This window comes from Apostichopus japonicus, chromosome 7 (genome assembly GCF_037975245.1).
Source record: "Apostichopus japonicus isolate 1M-3 chromosome 7, ASM3797524v1, whole genome shotgun sequence".
Lineage (NCBI taxonomy): Eukaryota > Metazoa > Echinodermata > Holothuroidea > Aspidochirotida > Stichopodidae > Apostichopus > Apostichopus japonicus.
Genome location: NC_092567.1, coordinates 12,145,726 through 12,164,796, shown reverse-complemented (window position 1 = coordinate 12,164,796; position 19,071 = coordinate 12,145,726). Strand labels below are relative to the sequence as shown.

Sequence of the window (19,071 nt, the reverse complement as noted above, 5' to 3'; positions counted from 1 at the left end):
CGATGACAATACACTACACTCCCTGTAAGGGTTGTTACTACATTAGTATGGTTCGATGACAATACACTACACTCCATGTAAGGGTTGTTACTACATTAGTATGGTTCAATGATCATACACTACAGCCCCTGTAAGGGTTGTTACTACATTAGTATGGTTCGATGACAATACACTACACTCCTTGCAAGCCCTGGTTGTTACTACATTTGTACAGTATGGTTCAATGATCATACACTACACTCCCTGTAAGGGTTGTTACTACATTAGTATGGTTCGATGACAATAAAATGAATAAAAAAATAAAATGGTTGTTACTACATTAATGTTATGGTCTCAATAGGGATATGGCTTTGCTTTCCCGGTTCAAGCACTTTGAGCACTCTGGGGCTTACGATAGACTAACGTGATTTCAATCACTCTTTTTACACCTGACGAAGGACCAGGATGTCTGAAAATTTGTGTAGAGTGTAGTTATATCTATTCTAAATATTATGTTGGATTTAAAGGCATTACATGTTGTCCTTATCTTTTCTAATATTATTTCTATCCAACACGTTCAATTATACAGTTTTATTTTGATAGAAGAACTGCCAAATGACTGTTTCGATCACCACATTGTAAATTATCGGTTACCGACCATGTATTGGTATTAATGATAACTGATGTTACATAATGTTAATGGGGTAACTTAAAAGATTAGACAATTTCCTCCAACATATATGGCTTGCTGTTCCAGGTTCAATTCAATCATTCGAAGCATTTAACTTTTATTTAAAGTCTTGGAAGACTAGCTATTTATTCGTAACGGAAGAATCTGAAATTCCAAACATGAACACTCCATGTGTTTATGTTGAAGTATGTGTTCAATATTCTCAATTCATCATCAGTTTTATTAGAGTTTTAGCGCAATTTGACACATGCAGAGATTATTCTGATTGGTTTAAATATACTATGACATCATTTGCAATTATTCTCAATACACCACTGCATATTCATTAGCTAGGAAAACCATCCGTCTTCTGTATGATATAAAGTGGCTTAAATAATAGTTTTCAATGACTGTCAATAGACTTGAGAATAAAGAAATCAAAACCATCATAAAATAGTAAACAGTTCCTAAATTTGGTGTAGGAAAAAATGGAAAAGATTTTTTTATTAGCTAACTTACATGATTTTTAGATGCAATCTCCAGCAACTGTGTCGTCGATCTTTGAAGAAGAGCGCTGTCACCTGTGTTTATTGCAACGCGACGCGAGCAGAGCTCTTTCACCGAATCCATAATGTCGTTGACGTCACCAGTTTGTTCCAGGATACAGAGAATGGCAAAATTATCCCCGCCTGGTAATCCCTTCAAATGGTCGATGAGTTTCTTTCCAGCATCGGGATCCAGACCACAGGCAAATCTAAACAGGTACTGAAGATCACATGGATCTAAGAACCTGAGAATATCGGAGAGATTGTGTGCGTTCTTTACAAGAGTGGCAAGGTGGTGGGCTGCATACCATTCACAGAATAGTTTATGATAAAAACGGACCATCGCTGTAAAGAACACATTGTCTCCAGTAGAATCATCGCTCACTTCATCTTCTTCGACCAAAATGCCAATTAAAATATACTGGTCATATAAATCTTGCCCGACTCTTTGACGAAATCCAGTCTTAATCCATGACAATTGTTGGTTTTCCTTGTTTAATCCTTCGAAAGCTATTTTGTGTAGCTCATGATGTTCCATTTCATGAAGATATAACTTGTTGCTTCTATTGTCTTTAAATTTCTGTTTCAGATGGTCGTAAAAACATCTAATCATGTATTTGAAGAACTGTGTGACAGACTTGAACTTCATGAAGTCTCTCTGATCATGAGCCATGTGGGCAAACATCACGAATATGAGAGGCACCTGGCAAAGATCAGCAAGGATGGAGTTTTCATAGAGCCATCGTTTTATTTCTTCCACTGCCTCATCGTTGTTACCTACTACGGCCTTGCGAATGTACTCGTCCCTAGCTTTATCATCGAACCCTGTTAGTTTGGCCCTCTTAGTTTCTTTTCTAAGACATTCTGGAAGATATCTTGTCGTTAAGCTAACATCAAAGTCTGCAAACAGTTCCATCTTGATGATCTTGTGTACATCGTCATTATCATTGCTGTCCCTGCCAGGATACTCATCATATCCATCCAAAATAATGTGGACGAACGAGCAACTGTGAATGATCTCTTCAATCTCATGTTTGCTAACACGGGGTTCATGGAAGAGAAGAAATGACTTAATTGCCCTGTAGAGAGACTTTACACTTCCAAGTTGTCTTAACCGAAGAAGAATTAGTATTTCTACATTGTTCATCGGGGAATCAGATACGTCATTGCACCAATCGTAGGCCAGCTGAAGGGTTAACGTTGACTTACCATACCCGGGCTCTCCTTGTAAAATGCGTCTCTTGGATTTAAACCGAAAGTCAGTATAAATACTTTTGTAAGATTCCAAACGCTCCCATGATCCTCTGGTGCCTGGCGTTAGCTCTGGTGCCAGACAAACTTCAACGCCCCCTTCTACAAAGACCTTGTCCACACAATAAAGTCTATCTTTTATATATGGCAGGGGTTGAATCGCATCATATTGGCCTTTATATGTCCTTTTGAGACCTGCTATCAGAAATTGTTTCTTCTCTAAACAAAAAACAGAAACAATATGTGTAAATGTTAATACGTACTACGTGACGAACAATAAATTAGTGACACACATGGGAACACCTAAATCTTAATTGTTTATACGTTATTGATATTACAATTTTGTTACTATTCTCTGTGTTATTAAGACGACAGAGTGGAAGGATGTTACATTTTTTAACAAAAGAAAATAAAGATACGCAAATGGCAAAGTCAGAGTTAAAGGCAACTACCTTGAAGATCAGGATTCAGCTCCATTATCACGTGATTTACTTCAGACAGTCTACGAAGCGTAAAGGTGTCGTGTGAGTACAGCCCCTGCCCATCGTTTCCAAGAATCTGTTTTAAAGATATGAGCAAAATAGGGAATATAAATAATTACATCGTTCCGTTAACAGTCAAGATATATACTGCAATGTTTTAATGTTGCATATGATTTGGTTCAATGTGTTGTTAATGAAAATGTGTTGGGAAAGAATATTTTATTCCAAGGAGGTGCAATGATTAGTACATGACAAGAGAAACCAAGACAATTTTCAGACCAATACCCCAATGATGCCTAACTCTATGCTACGTGTTACAATCATTTATTATTCCAAACAGTAATACCCATCAAAACCCGGAATATCGCTTACAAGATACTTAAAGAAAGTAACAAGGGTTAATCTTATGTTGAATTACCATCTTGTTGAACCTAAAGAGCAAAGTAAATCAACTGAAACTGACTTACGATTTGCCCTTCATGTCTTCATCTAATCATTGATCGTGTTGTTACGAGTCCATACGCAGGTTTGTCCACCTGTCAATTGAGTAGAAAAATTCATTTAAAAAGACACTTCATAAGTTACCATTAACTGTTACCCAATACAATATTATTTGTAAGTTGTATTCAAAGCTGAATGAAATTTTCCTTATCTCCAACCACTATAGACAAGTCGGCCCAACCCCGACTCAATCTGACCCATTTCCAGTTACAGTATGTAATTAATTTTTTACGCAATATCGATTAAAATAATCAAGCTTCAATGACTTATTGTGACGATGTATGAACGTTGCATCAAAGACATTATAAACTGAAGCAAATGGTCAAAAGGACAGCGAAATAGTTTTCAACGACAAAATAATGTGGTAATAATTTACTTATTAGCATCTCTAGTAACTCTCAATGCAGAGTGAATGAACATACTGTGAGATGAGAGTTGTTGTTATTTTTCGCTAAAAAAGTGTTATTTTCAGTGATAAATTGCTCTTAAACTATTGCTTTAGGATACTTGTTCGTTTTAGAGGTTATTATGCCCAGTCCAAAAGATACAAAATACGATTACAACGATTACGATGCTTTCCTGTAATATATTTGTAAGTTGTGCAGCTATCAAGTTGCTACTTCATGCTGCAATTCAGCATGAGAAAGGGTCTGATGCAATTTATTTTACCAACGTAACCATCTGAGAGCTGTGAGGGTATTTAACTAAAAATGTTAGTATTAAGTTCTTACAACTTACCAATTTCAGGTTTCTAACTTGTCTCAATATTAATTTATGAGGTTTGTTAAGTTGCTCTGATGTACAAAAAAATAGTCTTTTACAGATTATAACTCAAAACGCGTCACGTTAAAAAAAATCTAATTACTGTTTTTTTAATATAAGAGGTATGGTACCACGCTCTTTGTACACACACTTCAAGAGGGTATTTTGCCTTATTTTTAAATAAAGAACCCTCAAAGTTTGGGATTTTACAAATCAAAAAACAAATTTCCTGTTGTTCTATATTTGTGTGAGCCTGGATATTGTACTTCAAGTTCATTCAATTAAATATTCTGCAGAATCCAATGTCATATAAACAAATAATTGTTGCAATGTTCTGTCTGCTTCTGGTTTACTTCACTTAAAAGACATTACTTTACAATAAATATCAATAGACACATATATGAACAGTGTGTATTAGAATTTGTAAACTTCTCAAGAAAGGCAGAAAGTTTGGTCAATCTGCATATATATTGACAATAACCCATATGCGTGTGGTTGTGAAAAATGACGACAATTCAGTTTGCCTCAAATATTGGTTGAATTGGATCTAATCAATACACTGGGTCAAACTTCTTTTACTGTATTTCATTTAAAATTATCATCTCAAAAGGACTAGAATTATGTCGCGTTTAGGAGATAAAAACGTGCTCGTGCCTAAATGCACCAGCATCGATAAAAGAGATGAATACATTTTGTGCGGGTTATTTGTGTCGAAGGTAAATGACAATGTATTGAGACGAAAACCAGCAGCAGAGGTTATATTGAGAGATTCGAGGTTTTCATCAACTTCTTTGCTATAACAGTCCTTCGGTTAAAAGAAGATACACTATAACAAATTACAACACACTGAGAACACCACAATATTTTTGCCGGATGTTTTCAAAGTAAACGTGGTTCCACTATACACGAGATGCTCTAAAGGATCGACTGTATAGCATCCACAATAACAAATCCACTATGCCTGGTGAGCGATGAAGATCCATTATAAACGATCCGCTTTACACGATCCACTATGCTCGATCCACTTTACAGGATCGACTATATATGATTCAAAATGCTGGTTGCAATATTAACGATCCACTGTGCTGAAACCACTTTACATGATCACTATTCTGGATCCACCACGCAAGATCTACTATACACTATGTACGATCCCCTATGCTGACAGATGAAAGATTAAAGATACACTATAAAGGGTCATATATGTATTACTCACTATACCCGATCCAATATGCTGGATCCACTATGCACATTCCGCTATATACGATCCATTATAAACGATCCACTTTACACGATTCACTATACTGGATCCACTTTACAGGATCCACTATAAATTATCTAATATACAGGATCCAATATGCTGGATCCACTATGCAAGATCCAGTAAACAGGATCCTCTTATACACCATCGCAAGCGAGTACTGCTTGGGATCATTGTATCTTACGTGACGGTTTTATTGTTATCTTGATATACCTAGCCCTAGAAAACAGGAGATTTATGAAGATACAGAGACTTACCCTTACTGATATAAGTTTTCAGAATATCATTTGATAAAAGTTATCAGACACTGGTTAAATGTGAAGTTTCTTTCCAATGTCGTTGCTCCACGGACGAGAGAATATCCAGGTATTTTGACATATAACGAGTATCTGAATGTGATATACTGAACTTTGTAGCAATCCAGCTGACGTTGACGAATTTCAATCGTAACATAACATTCATATAATTCGCTTTCAATGCTGTATTTAATATTGGAAATTCACTACCACAATATCTAAATTACTCGCTTCGGATAATTAAGACATTCTGCTGGATTCCCGTCGTCGGTTTTCTTTTTAACTACATCTAACAGTGTGTCAAATAACGTTATACTTGTCTCCCGAAGAAAAAAACGTACGTCAACGTGTACATAATTATATATTTAGGCAAAGCAAGGCGAAAGCGAACAAAGATGATAGTTTACAAGTAGACTCACAGAACTTCCAAACAGTTTCCAAACTTATAGAAACTCGTGAAGTTTTTTGAGGTATATATATATATATCTTGAGAATAACAAAGGTGACCGAACGAGGATACCAGAAAATTCCAAGTAGTGAATTACCTCTCACCCTTACTGCCTTCCCGTTAAGTAAGTTTCCTTATATTCCTACAACGCTTTATATTATGAGGACTACGGAAAACTATGGTCGTGTAGGGTTCGCTACTAATAAGATACAAATTATTATTGCTATGCAATGGCGTGTGGCAATTTCTACCAGAATATATGACGTTTTGTATTGCTCAGTTTTATGACGCATATGGAATCTACCATTTGTTGCTTAGGGCAAGTTAATATCTCGTCGAATACCCCCGAGAATTACGATTATGGAACGGTTTCCTATGATTACATATACATATCATTAAATGCATCACGTGCGACCTCCAACAGTGATGCAGTCATTTGTTTGACAACACAATAAACAGTTTAATACTTAAATTACCAATACACCTTTATCATTTGATAATGGTGAGAACTGATTGAAACTATGCAAGAACTATTCAATCGTAACGTTGATCTTTGTTAAGCCTCGCAAGCCTTAGTATAGAAAGAAATAGAACGGCAGTTGTTGGTTCACCAGTGACCACGCACTTTTTCACATACTCCATTTCCTTTTCTCTTACACGTAGTAAAATAATCAAAATATATGAACTTCACAGCTGGATTTCCATAACACACACCAATAAGTTCTTTAACGTATCACATAGCATACAGTAGGCCTACTGTGGCATGTGTGTGTTTCATACGGGGATTTTTCGTGGATGTCTATAGTGGTCCATGAGTATAACATGCAAACAAGGTAGAACGTCTGCGGAACTTAATTGTGAAAAGTAAAACCAGCAAAAGGGAGCAAAAACTATCCTTATTTGTTGGGGAATATCCATAAAATGCCCATTGTTACTTATTTATGCGAGGTGTTTGATCTGAGGTATTCCTGCCATATATCCAAGGTATTTACCAACATAGACAGAGATTAAGTCACAGTACACTAGTGCGACACGTTGTCTATTAGATATAGCGCACATACAACAAACTATGAAACTTGTAAGACTGCGCTACCACCTCTGCTTCTTCCCACACTTACAAGTGTCATTTTAAATTATATACCATAAAGTTGGAATCGGTTTGAAGTAACAACCTTACCCAATCTATTTCGGTCTATTCTGAGTAGAGCGCTAAAGTGAAAGAGAAAAGTTTCTAGGCGTTGTAACACATACATCTATCTAATCAAACCAAGGCAATATGGATACAAATGAAACTGGTCCTTGCAAGCACGACATTTGGATGCTGAACATTATGTAAACAAACTTCACGTGTGCAAATTTAATTGATTTATCTACGAACACCTATAGATGGTCATTGTTCTTGCAATCTATCAATATATCGGAGAGGGAACAATGAATTTTGGAGTGAACAAGAGACGGCTTATGAAAAAATAACAACAGATACAAACAATCATCCAATTTATGATATCAAGTAAACATGTACAATTAATAATCCAAATGTTTTCAACCTGAAAGAAGTGTTACGATATTTTCTTTATTTGAATGATTCATAATTCCTAATTACTGCAAGGCAATTGCTGACGTCGCCCAAATCTAGTCAAACCTAACATATTATACAACGTGTAAGGGTGCCAAGACTGGCAGAACGTAGGAGAATTGCAACTGAGCAAAAGTTAGGCATGACAACTACTGTTTGTAGCGTCAATGGTATGTACGTTGGTTGTGTTTAGCAAAGACAACATCAACGTATAATGGCAGTATTAAGTCATCATAGTTTTTGTTTAAACAACGTTTACACAGCACAAATATCTCCTACGATTTGTATTCATGTCAATTAGAAAATCGATGATTAGAGTAGATTCACGACTAACACGAATCACATATTACGTCCATAGAGTAGATTCACGACTAACACGAATTACATATTACGTCCATAGACCGATGAAGAACGGTAAAAGTGCTCTATACAAAACTTATACCAGTTCAATAGGGTTCCCATGGTAAGCGGAATCCTAACCTCTACAGTAATATATATCCCACAGTTAAGTAGTAATGTATAGAGCAGAAATTGGAATATGAAGGGGAGGGGAAGAATTTTAAAAGGGGCACTTCTCACAAATGGAACATTATAACACTTCGATGCGCTATGAGGTACAAAGAACATATTTGCCCAAAATGACTCCCACGTTGCAGGAAGTGAACAATCATGAGAGTATTGTATTACGTATATTAGCTGACTTAGTAAGAACCAAGGTGAGAAAAAAAGGTGTCCCAAAATCTCAACATTTTTATCTCAAAAATTTTTACTTTAAGTTTACAATTGTTCACCTTTTTTTATCTCCAAATTATGAGTTCAAAAGTCACAAAAAATGCCAAAATGTTGATTTCCAAAGTCAAAATTTTGAGATTAAAAGTCAAAATTTAAAGATAAAAGTAAACCTTTTTACCCCTTCCTATATGTCTTTATTCAGCCTCCGTACGTGGCAGACCAACTTTCAGGAGGAAGATTGAGGAGGGTCGCTTAGCTTTCTTCAACCTGAAAAGAGTGCTTTAGATGATACTTCCTGCTTTTAATTAGATTTAATTTTCGGGGTACTCAAGGGGGGGAGGGGGATCATTGCATGATCAGAGCGCCGGGAATACGCATATTCTGACTACGCATATTCTGGATCTTATATAATTTATCTTACAAAAGTGTACATTAAAAGTTCTTTGTTATGATACTAGTTATATTTGTATTGCAAAGGTGAAGTGTATATTATATGCCCTGCAAAATTAATATTACCCAACGCTGGGGTCGGTGGATTTCTAACCAAAATATGGTTCAGGGTTTGGTCATTCTGCATTTACATTGACAATAACCCATATGCGTGTGGTGGCTCAAAATTACGTCAATTCAGTTTGCCTCAAATATTGGTTAAGGGGTTTAATCAGTACACTGAGTCAAACTTTTTGTTAATGTATTTTCATTTAAAATTGGAAAATTATCATCTGCAAAGGACTAGAATTATGTCGCGTTTTACGAGATTAAAACGTGCTAGGGCCTAAATGCACCAGCATCGATAAAAGAGATAAATACATTTTGTGCCGGTAATTTGTGTCGAAGGTAAATGCATAGGCGTACGGGACCATTTCAGTTTGGGGGGGCAGAACTTTTTGTGCCCGAAAGTTCCCGTGACACTATCTAAGCGGAGCGCCACCATCGGTTGGCGCGTAGCGTACAAGAAAATTTTGGGCAAACAATGCCTTTCAGATTGCCGGAAACGGCACTTCTGAGGCCTTGCAAGTTGCATCTAAACATTCTTTATTTTATAATCTCACGTTTTAGAAATTTACACTTCCCCAAAAATTTGGTAAATTAGAAGAAGAAAAAATGGTAACATCACTTTGAAGGGGAAAAATGGGACAGTAAATTTTTTAAGCTCCTATTTAGTTACCTTATTTATTATTTTAACACAGTACTCAGCTACCTCCAGAAAAACATACAGGCGGGATAATGTCGCTGTGTCGGGTGAGACTGCAATTTGTCTCACAAAAAAGTATAAAATATAACAAAGAATATGATAAACCTGTACTTTTAGACTTGTAGGCACTCCTCCTCCACCATCCATGAAAAAGAAAATGTTTCTTATATACACTCATGTTGGAGATGTCCAGGTCAAGGGCGGCGGAAGCACTTTTAATCTGGGGGGGGGGGGCACCGACATCAAAGGGCACTTTGCAGAAATTCGATTGGACTAATGCAGCCTTATATTTAGTACCCTTTATAACTCTTAATGTATTATCTTATTTGTGTATCATCAACGCCCCCCCCCCCCCCCAAAGGAAAATATGCATACAAGCACTGCAATATCCAATGCGCAAATTGGGAAACAAGGAACAAGTTTTCTTTTGAGACAAAATGAGGTGAAATCATGCTAGTTGCTAATGCAGGAATCTTCCGAATAAGATTTTTGTTTCCTGTTAATATCTTAACAAATTTTTTCCATTTGAAATAGCTTTGAGTTTGACCCACAGAAATTCATTAAAAGTCACGGGCTTAGTCAGAATTTGCAAAGTTGTATGCACGACTATCTGAGCGGAGCGCCACCATCGGTTGGCGTGGAGCGTACTAGAAAATTTTTGGTTTTACAAACCCCTCAGATGGCCCGAAACGGCCCTTCCCGAGTGTTCATTCTGGTTCCCTGGCCTCTTGCTAACTTGAGGCACCTCAATTTGTATGTGAAAAAAGGCATATTTTTTACCTGAGGAAAAGTGGGGGGGGGCACGTTCCCCCTGTGCCCCCCGTTCCGCCGCCCTTGGTCCAGGTATACAATTGACTAGTTAGAAAAAAAAATGATCGTGCAAAAAAGCGTGGTAGCCCAGATGAACTGCGCTTACGGTGGTGTTACACGGAAATATTCGGGCATCATGATGCTAAATAAGGGAAATCATGGAATTGTCGGGCGTAAATTTGAAAAAGATTCGGGCAAGCTACTGCATATTTATATATATATATATATATATATATATATATATATATATATATATATATATATATATATATATAATAATACTATGTATTAAATATTTTGTTTTTCTCCTCTTAGGCTGCCCGAATTTTTCAGGACTTTTGCCCGAATTTCTTGTCCTCTGGAAATTTGGGGGGGGGGGGGCAGTCTGCCCCCCTGCCCCCCCGCCTCGTACGCCTATGGGTAAATGCCAATGTATTGAGACGAAAAACAGCAGCAGGATTAGGTTATATTGAGAGATTCAATGTTTTCATCAACATTTGCTATAACAGTCGTTAGGTTAAAAGAACATACATTATAACAGATTACAACACACTGAGAACACCACAATATTTTAGCCATATGTTTTCATGGTATACGTGTAAGTATACGTGGTTCTACTATACACGAGCTGCTATATAGGATCGACTGTACAGCATCCACAATAACAAATCGACTATGCCTGGTCCGCGATGAAGATCCATTATAAACGATCCGCTTTACACGATCCACTATGCTGGATCCACTTTACAGGATCGAATATATATGATTCAAAATGCTGGTTGCAATATTAACGATCCACTGTGCTGAAACCACTTTACATGATCGCTATTCTGGATACACCACGCAAGATCTACTATGCACTATTTACGATCATCTATGTTGAAAGATGAAAGATTAAAGATACACTATAAAGGGTCATATATGTATTACTCACTATACCCGATCCAATATGCTGGATCCACTATGCACATTCCGCTATATACGATCCATTATAAACGATCCACTTTACACGATTCACTATACTGGATATACTTTACAGGATCCACTATACGTTATCTTATATACATGATCCAATATGCTGGATCCACTATGCAAGATCCTCTTATACACCATCGCAAGCGAGTACTGCTTGGGATCATTGTATCTTACGTGACGGTTTTTTTATTATCTTGATATACCCAGCCCTAGGAAACATGAGATTTATGAAGATACAGAAACTTACCCTTACTGATATAAGTTTACAGAATATCATTTGATAAAAGTTATCAAACACTGGGTAAATGGGAATTTTCTTTCCAATGTCGTTGCTCCACGGACTAGAGAATATCCAGGTATTTTAACATATAACGAGTATCTGAATATGAAATACTGAACTTTGTAACAATCCAGCTGACGTTGACGAATTTCAATCGTAAAATAACATTCATATCATTCGCTTTCAATACTATATTTAATATTGGAAATTCGCTACCACAATATTTAAATTACTCGCTTCGGATCATTGAAACATTCTGCTGAATTTCCGTCGTCGGTTTTCTTTTTAATTAAACCAAACAGTGTGTCAAATAACGTTATACTTGTCTCCCGAAGAAAAAAATGTCAACGTGTACACAATTAGATATTTTGGCAAAGCAAGGCGAAAGCGAACACAAATGATAGTTTACATGAAGACTCATATAACTTCCAAAACAGTTCCAAGCTTATCGAAACTAATGAAGTTTTTTTAGGTTTATATATCTTGAGAATAACAAATGTGACCAAACGAGGTTACTAGATCATACCAATTAGTGAATTACCTCTCATCCTTACTGCCATTTTGTCAAATAAGTTTCCTTCTATTCCTGCAATTCTTTACATTCTGAGCTCTACGAAAAATACTATGGTCGTGTATGGTTATGATTCGCTACTAATAGGATGCAAATTATTATTGCTATGCAATGGCGTGTGACAATTTCTACCAGAACATGTGACGTTTTGCATTGCTCAGTTTTATGACGCATATGGAATCTACCATTTGTTGCTTAGGGCAAGTTAATATCTCGTCGAATACTCCTGAGAATTACGATTATGGAACGGTTTCATAAGATTACATATACATATCATGAAATGCATCACGTGCGACCTCCAACAGTGATGCAGTCATTTGTTTGACAACACAATAAACAGTTTAATAATTAAATTACCAATACACCTTTATCATTTTCTAATGGTGAGAACTGATTGAAACTATGCAAGAACTAGTCAATCGTAACGTTGATCTTTGTTAAGCCTCGCAAGCCTTAGTAGAAAGAAATACCAAATGCAGTTGTTGGTTCGACAGTGACCACGCACTTTTTCACATACTCCATTTACTTTTCTCTTACACGTAGTAAAATAATTAAAATATATGAACTTCACAGCTGGATTTCCATAACACACACCAACAAGTTCTTTAACATATCACGTATCACATAACATACTGTGGCATGTGTGTGTGTTTCATACGGGGATTTTTCGTGGATGTCCATAGTTGTCCATGAGTATAACCTGCCAACAAGGTAGACCTTCGGCGGAACCTAATTTTGAAAAGTAAAACCAGCAAAGCGGAGCAAAACTATCCTAATTTGTTGGGGAAATATCCATACAATGCCAATTGTTACTTATTTTTGCGAGGTGTTTGATCCGCGGTATCTCTGCCATATATCCCAGGTATTTACCAACATAGACAGAGATTAAGTCATAGTACACTAGTGCGACACGTTGTCTATTAGATATTGCACACATACAACAAACTATGAAACTTACAAGAATCCAAGACTGCGCTACCACCTCTGCTTCTTCCCACACTTACAAGTGTCACTTTAAATTATATACAAGAAAGTTGGAATCGATTTGAAGTAACGACCTTACCCAATCTTTTTCTGTCTATTCTGAGTAGAGCGCTAAAGTGAAAGAGAAAAGTTTCTAGACGTTATAACACATACATCTAATCAAACCAAGGCAGTATTTGGATACAAATGAAACTGGTCCTTGCAAGCACGACATTTTGATGCTGAATCACAATGTAAACAAACTTCACGTGTGCAAACTTAATTGTTTTATCTACGAACACTAGATGGTCATTGTTCTTGCAAATGCACGATCTGAGAAAATATGACTATTTCGGAGAGAAAACAATAGGCTATAGCTTGGTGTGAACAAGAGAACAGCTTATGAAAACCAAGATAACAGCTACAAATTTTTTCTAATTAATGCTATTAAGTAAACATGTACAAATAAAAATCCAAATGTTTTCAACAGAAAGACGTGTTACGATATTTCCTTTATTTGATTGATTCAAAATGTCTAATTACTGCAAGGCAATTGCTGACATCGCCCAAATCTATAGTCAAACCTAACATATTATACAACGTGTAAGGGTGCCATGACTGGTAGAATGTAGGAAAGTTGCAACAAAGCAAAAATTAACATGATACACTACTGTTTGTAGAGTCAATGGTATGTACATTGGTTGTGTTTGGCGAAGACAGCATCAACGTATAGTGGCAGTATTAAGTCATTATCAGATAACCACATATTATGTCTTTACAGAAAGGTTCACGATTCAAAGAGCAATAAGGATACATTTTTAGTCTGATATGAATAGTAAATAATTATATTGCTTAGGGAAACTTTAAAGACCGTAACACCGACGTCCATAATTTCTTGAAAGTCTTTCTATATCAACTTAATTTAGAGTTTGTTATTTTTAGAATTATATACTATTATATATACATCCTATCCATCCATCCTATCTATCATATCCATCCATCCATCCTATTCATCCATCCATCCTATCCATCCATCATATCCATCCATCGTATCCATCTTATCTATCCATCCTATGAATGCATCCTATACATATATCCTATACATCCTATCCATCCATCCTATCAATCCATCATATCTATCCATCCATCCTATCCATCCATCTTTAGCATGTTATACATCAATCATATCCAACCATCCTATTCATCCATCATATACATCCTATACATCCATCCTATCCATCTATTCATCTATCATATCTATCCATCCTATCCATCCTGTTCATACATCATATCATTCCATCGTATTGATGCATCATATCCATCCGTCCAGTATTAAGTCATAATCACATATTACGTCCATAGACCGATGAACAACGGTAAAAGTGTTCTATTCAAAACTTCTACCAGTTAAATAGGGTTCCTGTGGTAAGCAGAATCCTAACCTGTGCAATAATAGATATCCCACAGTTAAGTAATGTATTCAGCAGAAATTGGAATATGAAGGGGATGGGGCGGAATTTTAAAAAGGGGGACTTCTCACAAAAGGAACATTATTACACTTCGAAGCGCTTTGAGGTACAAAGAAAATTTTGCCCAAAATGACTCCCACGTTGCAGGAAATAAGGAATCATGAGAGTATTGTATAACGTATATTACGCTGACTTAGTAGAAACCAAGGTGAGAAGAAAGGGTTCCCCATTTAAATCACACAATTTTTATTTTCATCTCAAAATGGTTACTCTTAGGTTCACAATTGTTCATCTTTTATCTCAAAATTATGAATTCAAAAGTCACAAAAAAAAGGTCAAAATTTTGAATTTTAAAGTCAAAATTTTGAGATTAAAAATCAAAATATAAAGATAAAAGTAAATATTTTGAGAACAATTTTTAAAAGTTAGAGGTTTGAGGACATCTGTTTTTCCTTTCCTATGTCCTTATTGAGCCTCCGTACGCGGCAGACAAACTTTCAGGGGGAAGATTGAGGAGGGTGGATTAGCTTCATTCAACCTGAAAAGAGTGCTTTAGTGATACTTCCTGCTTTTAATTATATCAAATTTTCGTGGTACCCAAGGGTGGGGGTGGGATGGGGGAGGAGGATAGATCGCTGGGTAGGTCCATTTTGTACAGTTAAGTATAGGAATATATTTGGATGGCATATATTGCTAGCCTAATGTATATTAATGGAAGCGATGCTATTAACAACTTCTTAACTAATGTACATCTGTTTTAGCAATTCAGTGCATAGTTCTTTTATATTTATACATAGCTTCAATCACAGCCAACGGTAAAAATATTGGTTTACAGAACTCTAACATTAAATTTGTCCTTAAAAACTTATACTGCTTAAATCCAGTCGTTATAGTCATTTGAACTTCCTCTTTTAGCTCATATTATTCTTTTAACACTGGAGAACCGCACAAAGTCATACAACCCAGCTAACCACGACCAATTCCTCCATAGTGTGTGCAGTCTGTCTTAGTCAATGATGTATGACGGTAGCAAGCAACAATGGTATTAAGGTGTTATTTCTAAATCGGTTAATTAAACAAAGCAGCACTGGTATTCATCGCCCCAGGTAAAAGGAGACAATCACATAGAAATTCTGTTATAATTATTCATTCGGTTGTGACGACATGGTAGATTGTATTTTGGCTGAAATGGTTCCGACTGCATGTGTGTTATAAACAGCACACTATTACACGTCTATATTGCAAATCCTTATAGTACACACATCACCCGTTGTGTGCTTCCATTACATATGTACACCGATACAATGACATCAAAGAAAAGGTTATTCACTATTACGAGGAGTGACATATCACATAATAAGCTACTTTACTTATTGAAGGCAAGGTTTCGAAGTTAATTATAGTTATACCTGTTGGAATATTTTTATTTCATCTTTAATAGAGGTACGCCTTGAAGTTTGGGGATATATGCTATATAAGAAACACAAACCAACCTCACGTATCGTCGTCATTGACTATACCTAGTATAAACTGTTAATATTATATAAGGTAGCTATCATTTCTTTGAATTAAATTAGTTCTGAAATCACAACCATTCCCCCCCGAATTACACAGTGAAGCCCAAGTCCTAGATGTAACCTGCGTATAATGCAGTGACGCTGTGAGCTACACCTATTAATTTAGGTTTGCATACATTTCAACTGTGCAGGAAGTGTGAAACGGCTTCTTATACAAGGTAAAAAGTAAAAAAGTGTCAGTCTAATATGAATAATACACATTTAAATTGCGTAGGGAAACATTACAGACCGTAACACCGACGTCCACAATTTCTCGAACGTCTTTCTACATCAACTTAACTTTTAGTTTGTTATTGTTAGTTTTATATAGTATTATATATAAATCATATACAGCCATCCTATCCATCCATCCTATCTATCATATCTTTCCATCCTATCTATCCATCCAATCCATCCATCCTATCCATCCATCATATCCACCCATCATATCCATCCATCCTTTTCATTCATCCTATCCATTCTATCCATCCATCCTATCATTCCATCGTATCGATGCATCATATCTATCCTATCCATCCATCCATCCTATACATCCATCATATCCATCCATCCTATTCATCCTATCTATCCATCCTACGCATGCATCGTATCCATATATGCTATACATCCTATCCATCCATCCTACCATTTCATCTTATCGATGCATCATATTCATCCTATCTATCCATCCTATCATTCCATCGTATCCATCCATCCTATCCATCTTATGTCCTATGAAACCTATGAATGCATAATATCAATCTATCCTATACATCCAATTATATCCATCCATCCTTTATATCCATCGTATCCCTCTATCCTATCTATCCATCCTATCCATCTATCATATCCGTCTATATATATTATCTATCCAAACAACCATCTATCCTATACATCAATCCTATCCATCCATCCTATCCATCAATCCAATCCATCCTATCTATCCATCCTATGAATGTATCGTATCCTATCTATCTTATCCATCCATCCTATACATCCATCCTATTCATCCATCCTATCCATCTATACTATCCATCCTATATATCCATCCTATATATTCATCCTATCAATCCATCGCATCCCTTTATCCTATATATCCTATCCATCCATCGTATCAATCCATCCTATCCATCCATCCTATCTATCCATCCTATCCATCGATCCTACATATCTATCATATACATCAATCATATTTATCCTATCCGTCCATCCACCTACTCTATCTATAATTTTCATCCATCCTATCCATCCATCATATCAATCCTATTCATCCTATGGATCCATCCTATACATTCTATCCATCCTATCCACCAATCATATCTAACATATCCATCAATCCTAACCATACATCCTATCCATCTTATCTATCTATTATATCCATCCATCATATCCATCCTATCTATCCACCCTATTATTCCATCGTATCCATTTGTCCTATCCATCCTATCTATCCATCCTATATATCCATCCTACGAATCCGTCGAATCCATCTATCCTATACATCATATCCATTCATCATATAAATCTTATCCATCTTATCCATCCATCCTATACATCCATCATATATATTCATCCTATCCATCGTATCCTCATATCCTATATATCCATCCTATCCATCTATCATATCCATTTATATTATCTATCCATCCAATTCATCTATCCTATACATCCATTATATCCATCCATCCTATCCATAAATCGTATCCAACCTATCTATCCACCCTTTCCATCCATAACATACATACATCATATCCATCCATCCTATCCATCCATCCTATCCATCCATCCTATCCATCCATCCATCCATCCTATCCATCCATCCTATCCATTCATCCTATCCATCCTATACATCCATCCTATACATCCATCATATCTATCCATCCTATCAATCCATCGAATCTATGCATCTGTTCTATACATCTCATATATCCATATATTTCCATCTAACCTATACATCAATCCTGTCCATACATCCTATCCATCCATCATGTATATCCATCCTATCAATCCATCGTATCAATTCATCCAATCATTCCTATCCATCCTATCCTATCAATCCTATCCATGCATCCTATCCACCAGTTCTGTCAATCCAACCATAATATAAATCCATCCTTTCCATCGTATACATCTATTATATACAACATATCAATCCATCTTATCCATCCTGTCCATCATATCCATCCTATCTATCCTATCCATCCTATCTATCCATCCATCTTAATCCTATCCATCCTATCTATTCATCCTATCAGTTCCATTCCATCTCATCCATCAATCCAATCCATATGTCCTTCCATCCATCCTATCCATCCATTCTTTTTATCCATCCTATACATCCTATCCATCCATCATGTATATCCATCCATCCTATCAATCCATCGTATCAATTCATCCGATCATTCCTATCCATCCTATCCTATCAATCCTATCCATGCATCCTATCCACCAGTTCTGTCAATCCTACCATCATATAAATCCATCCTTTCCATCGTATACATCTATTATATACAACATATCAATCCATCTTATCCATCCTATCCATCATATCCATCCTATCTATCCTATCCATCCTATCCATCCATCCATCTTAATCCTATCCATCCTATCCATTCATCCTATCCATTCCATTCCATCTCATCCTTCAATCCAATCCATATGTCCTTCCATCCATCCTATCCATCCATTCTTTTTATCCATCCTATACATCCTATCCATCCAATTCTATCCATCCATCCATTCAATCCAT

At 36.3% G+C, this 19,071-nt stretch overlaps 1 protein-coding gene across 1 annotated transcript in view; it reads right to left on the bottom strand.

Annotated features, from left to right (window-relative positions):
• LOC139970060 (uncharacterized) overlaps nucleotides 1-19,071 on the bottom strand; it is a 128,616-nt gene that overhangs the window by 94,521 nt on the left and 15,024 nt on the right. The window contains exons 2-4 of the mRNA XM_071975692.1: nucleotides 3,395-3,463; nucleotides 2,898-3,003; nucleotides 1,169-2,664 (exon numbers count right to left, since the gene is read on the bottom strand). Coding sequence (XP_071831793.1) covers nucleotides 1,169-2,664; nucleotides 2,898-2,922 — 1,521 coding nt within the window. The 5' untranslated portion in view covers nucleotides 2,923-3,003; nucleotides 3,395-3,463. The remainder of the gene's footprint in view (nucleotides 1-1,168; nucleotides 2,665-2,897; nucleotides 3,004-3,394; nucleotides 3,464-19,071) is intronic.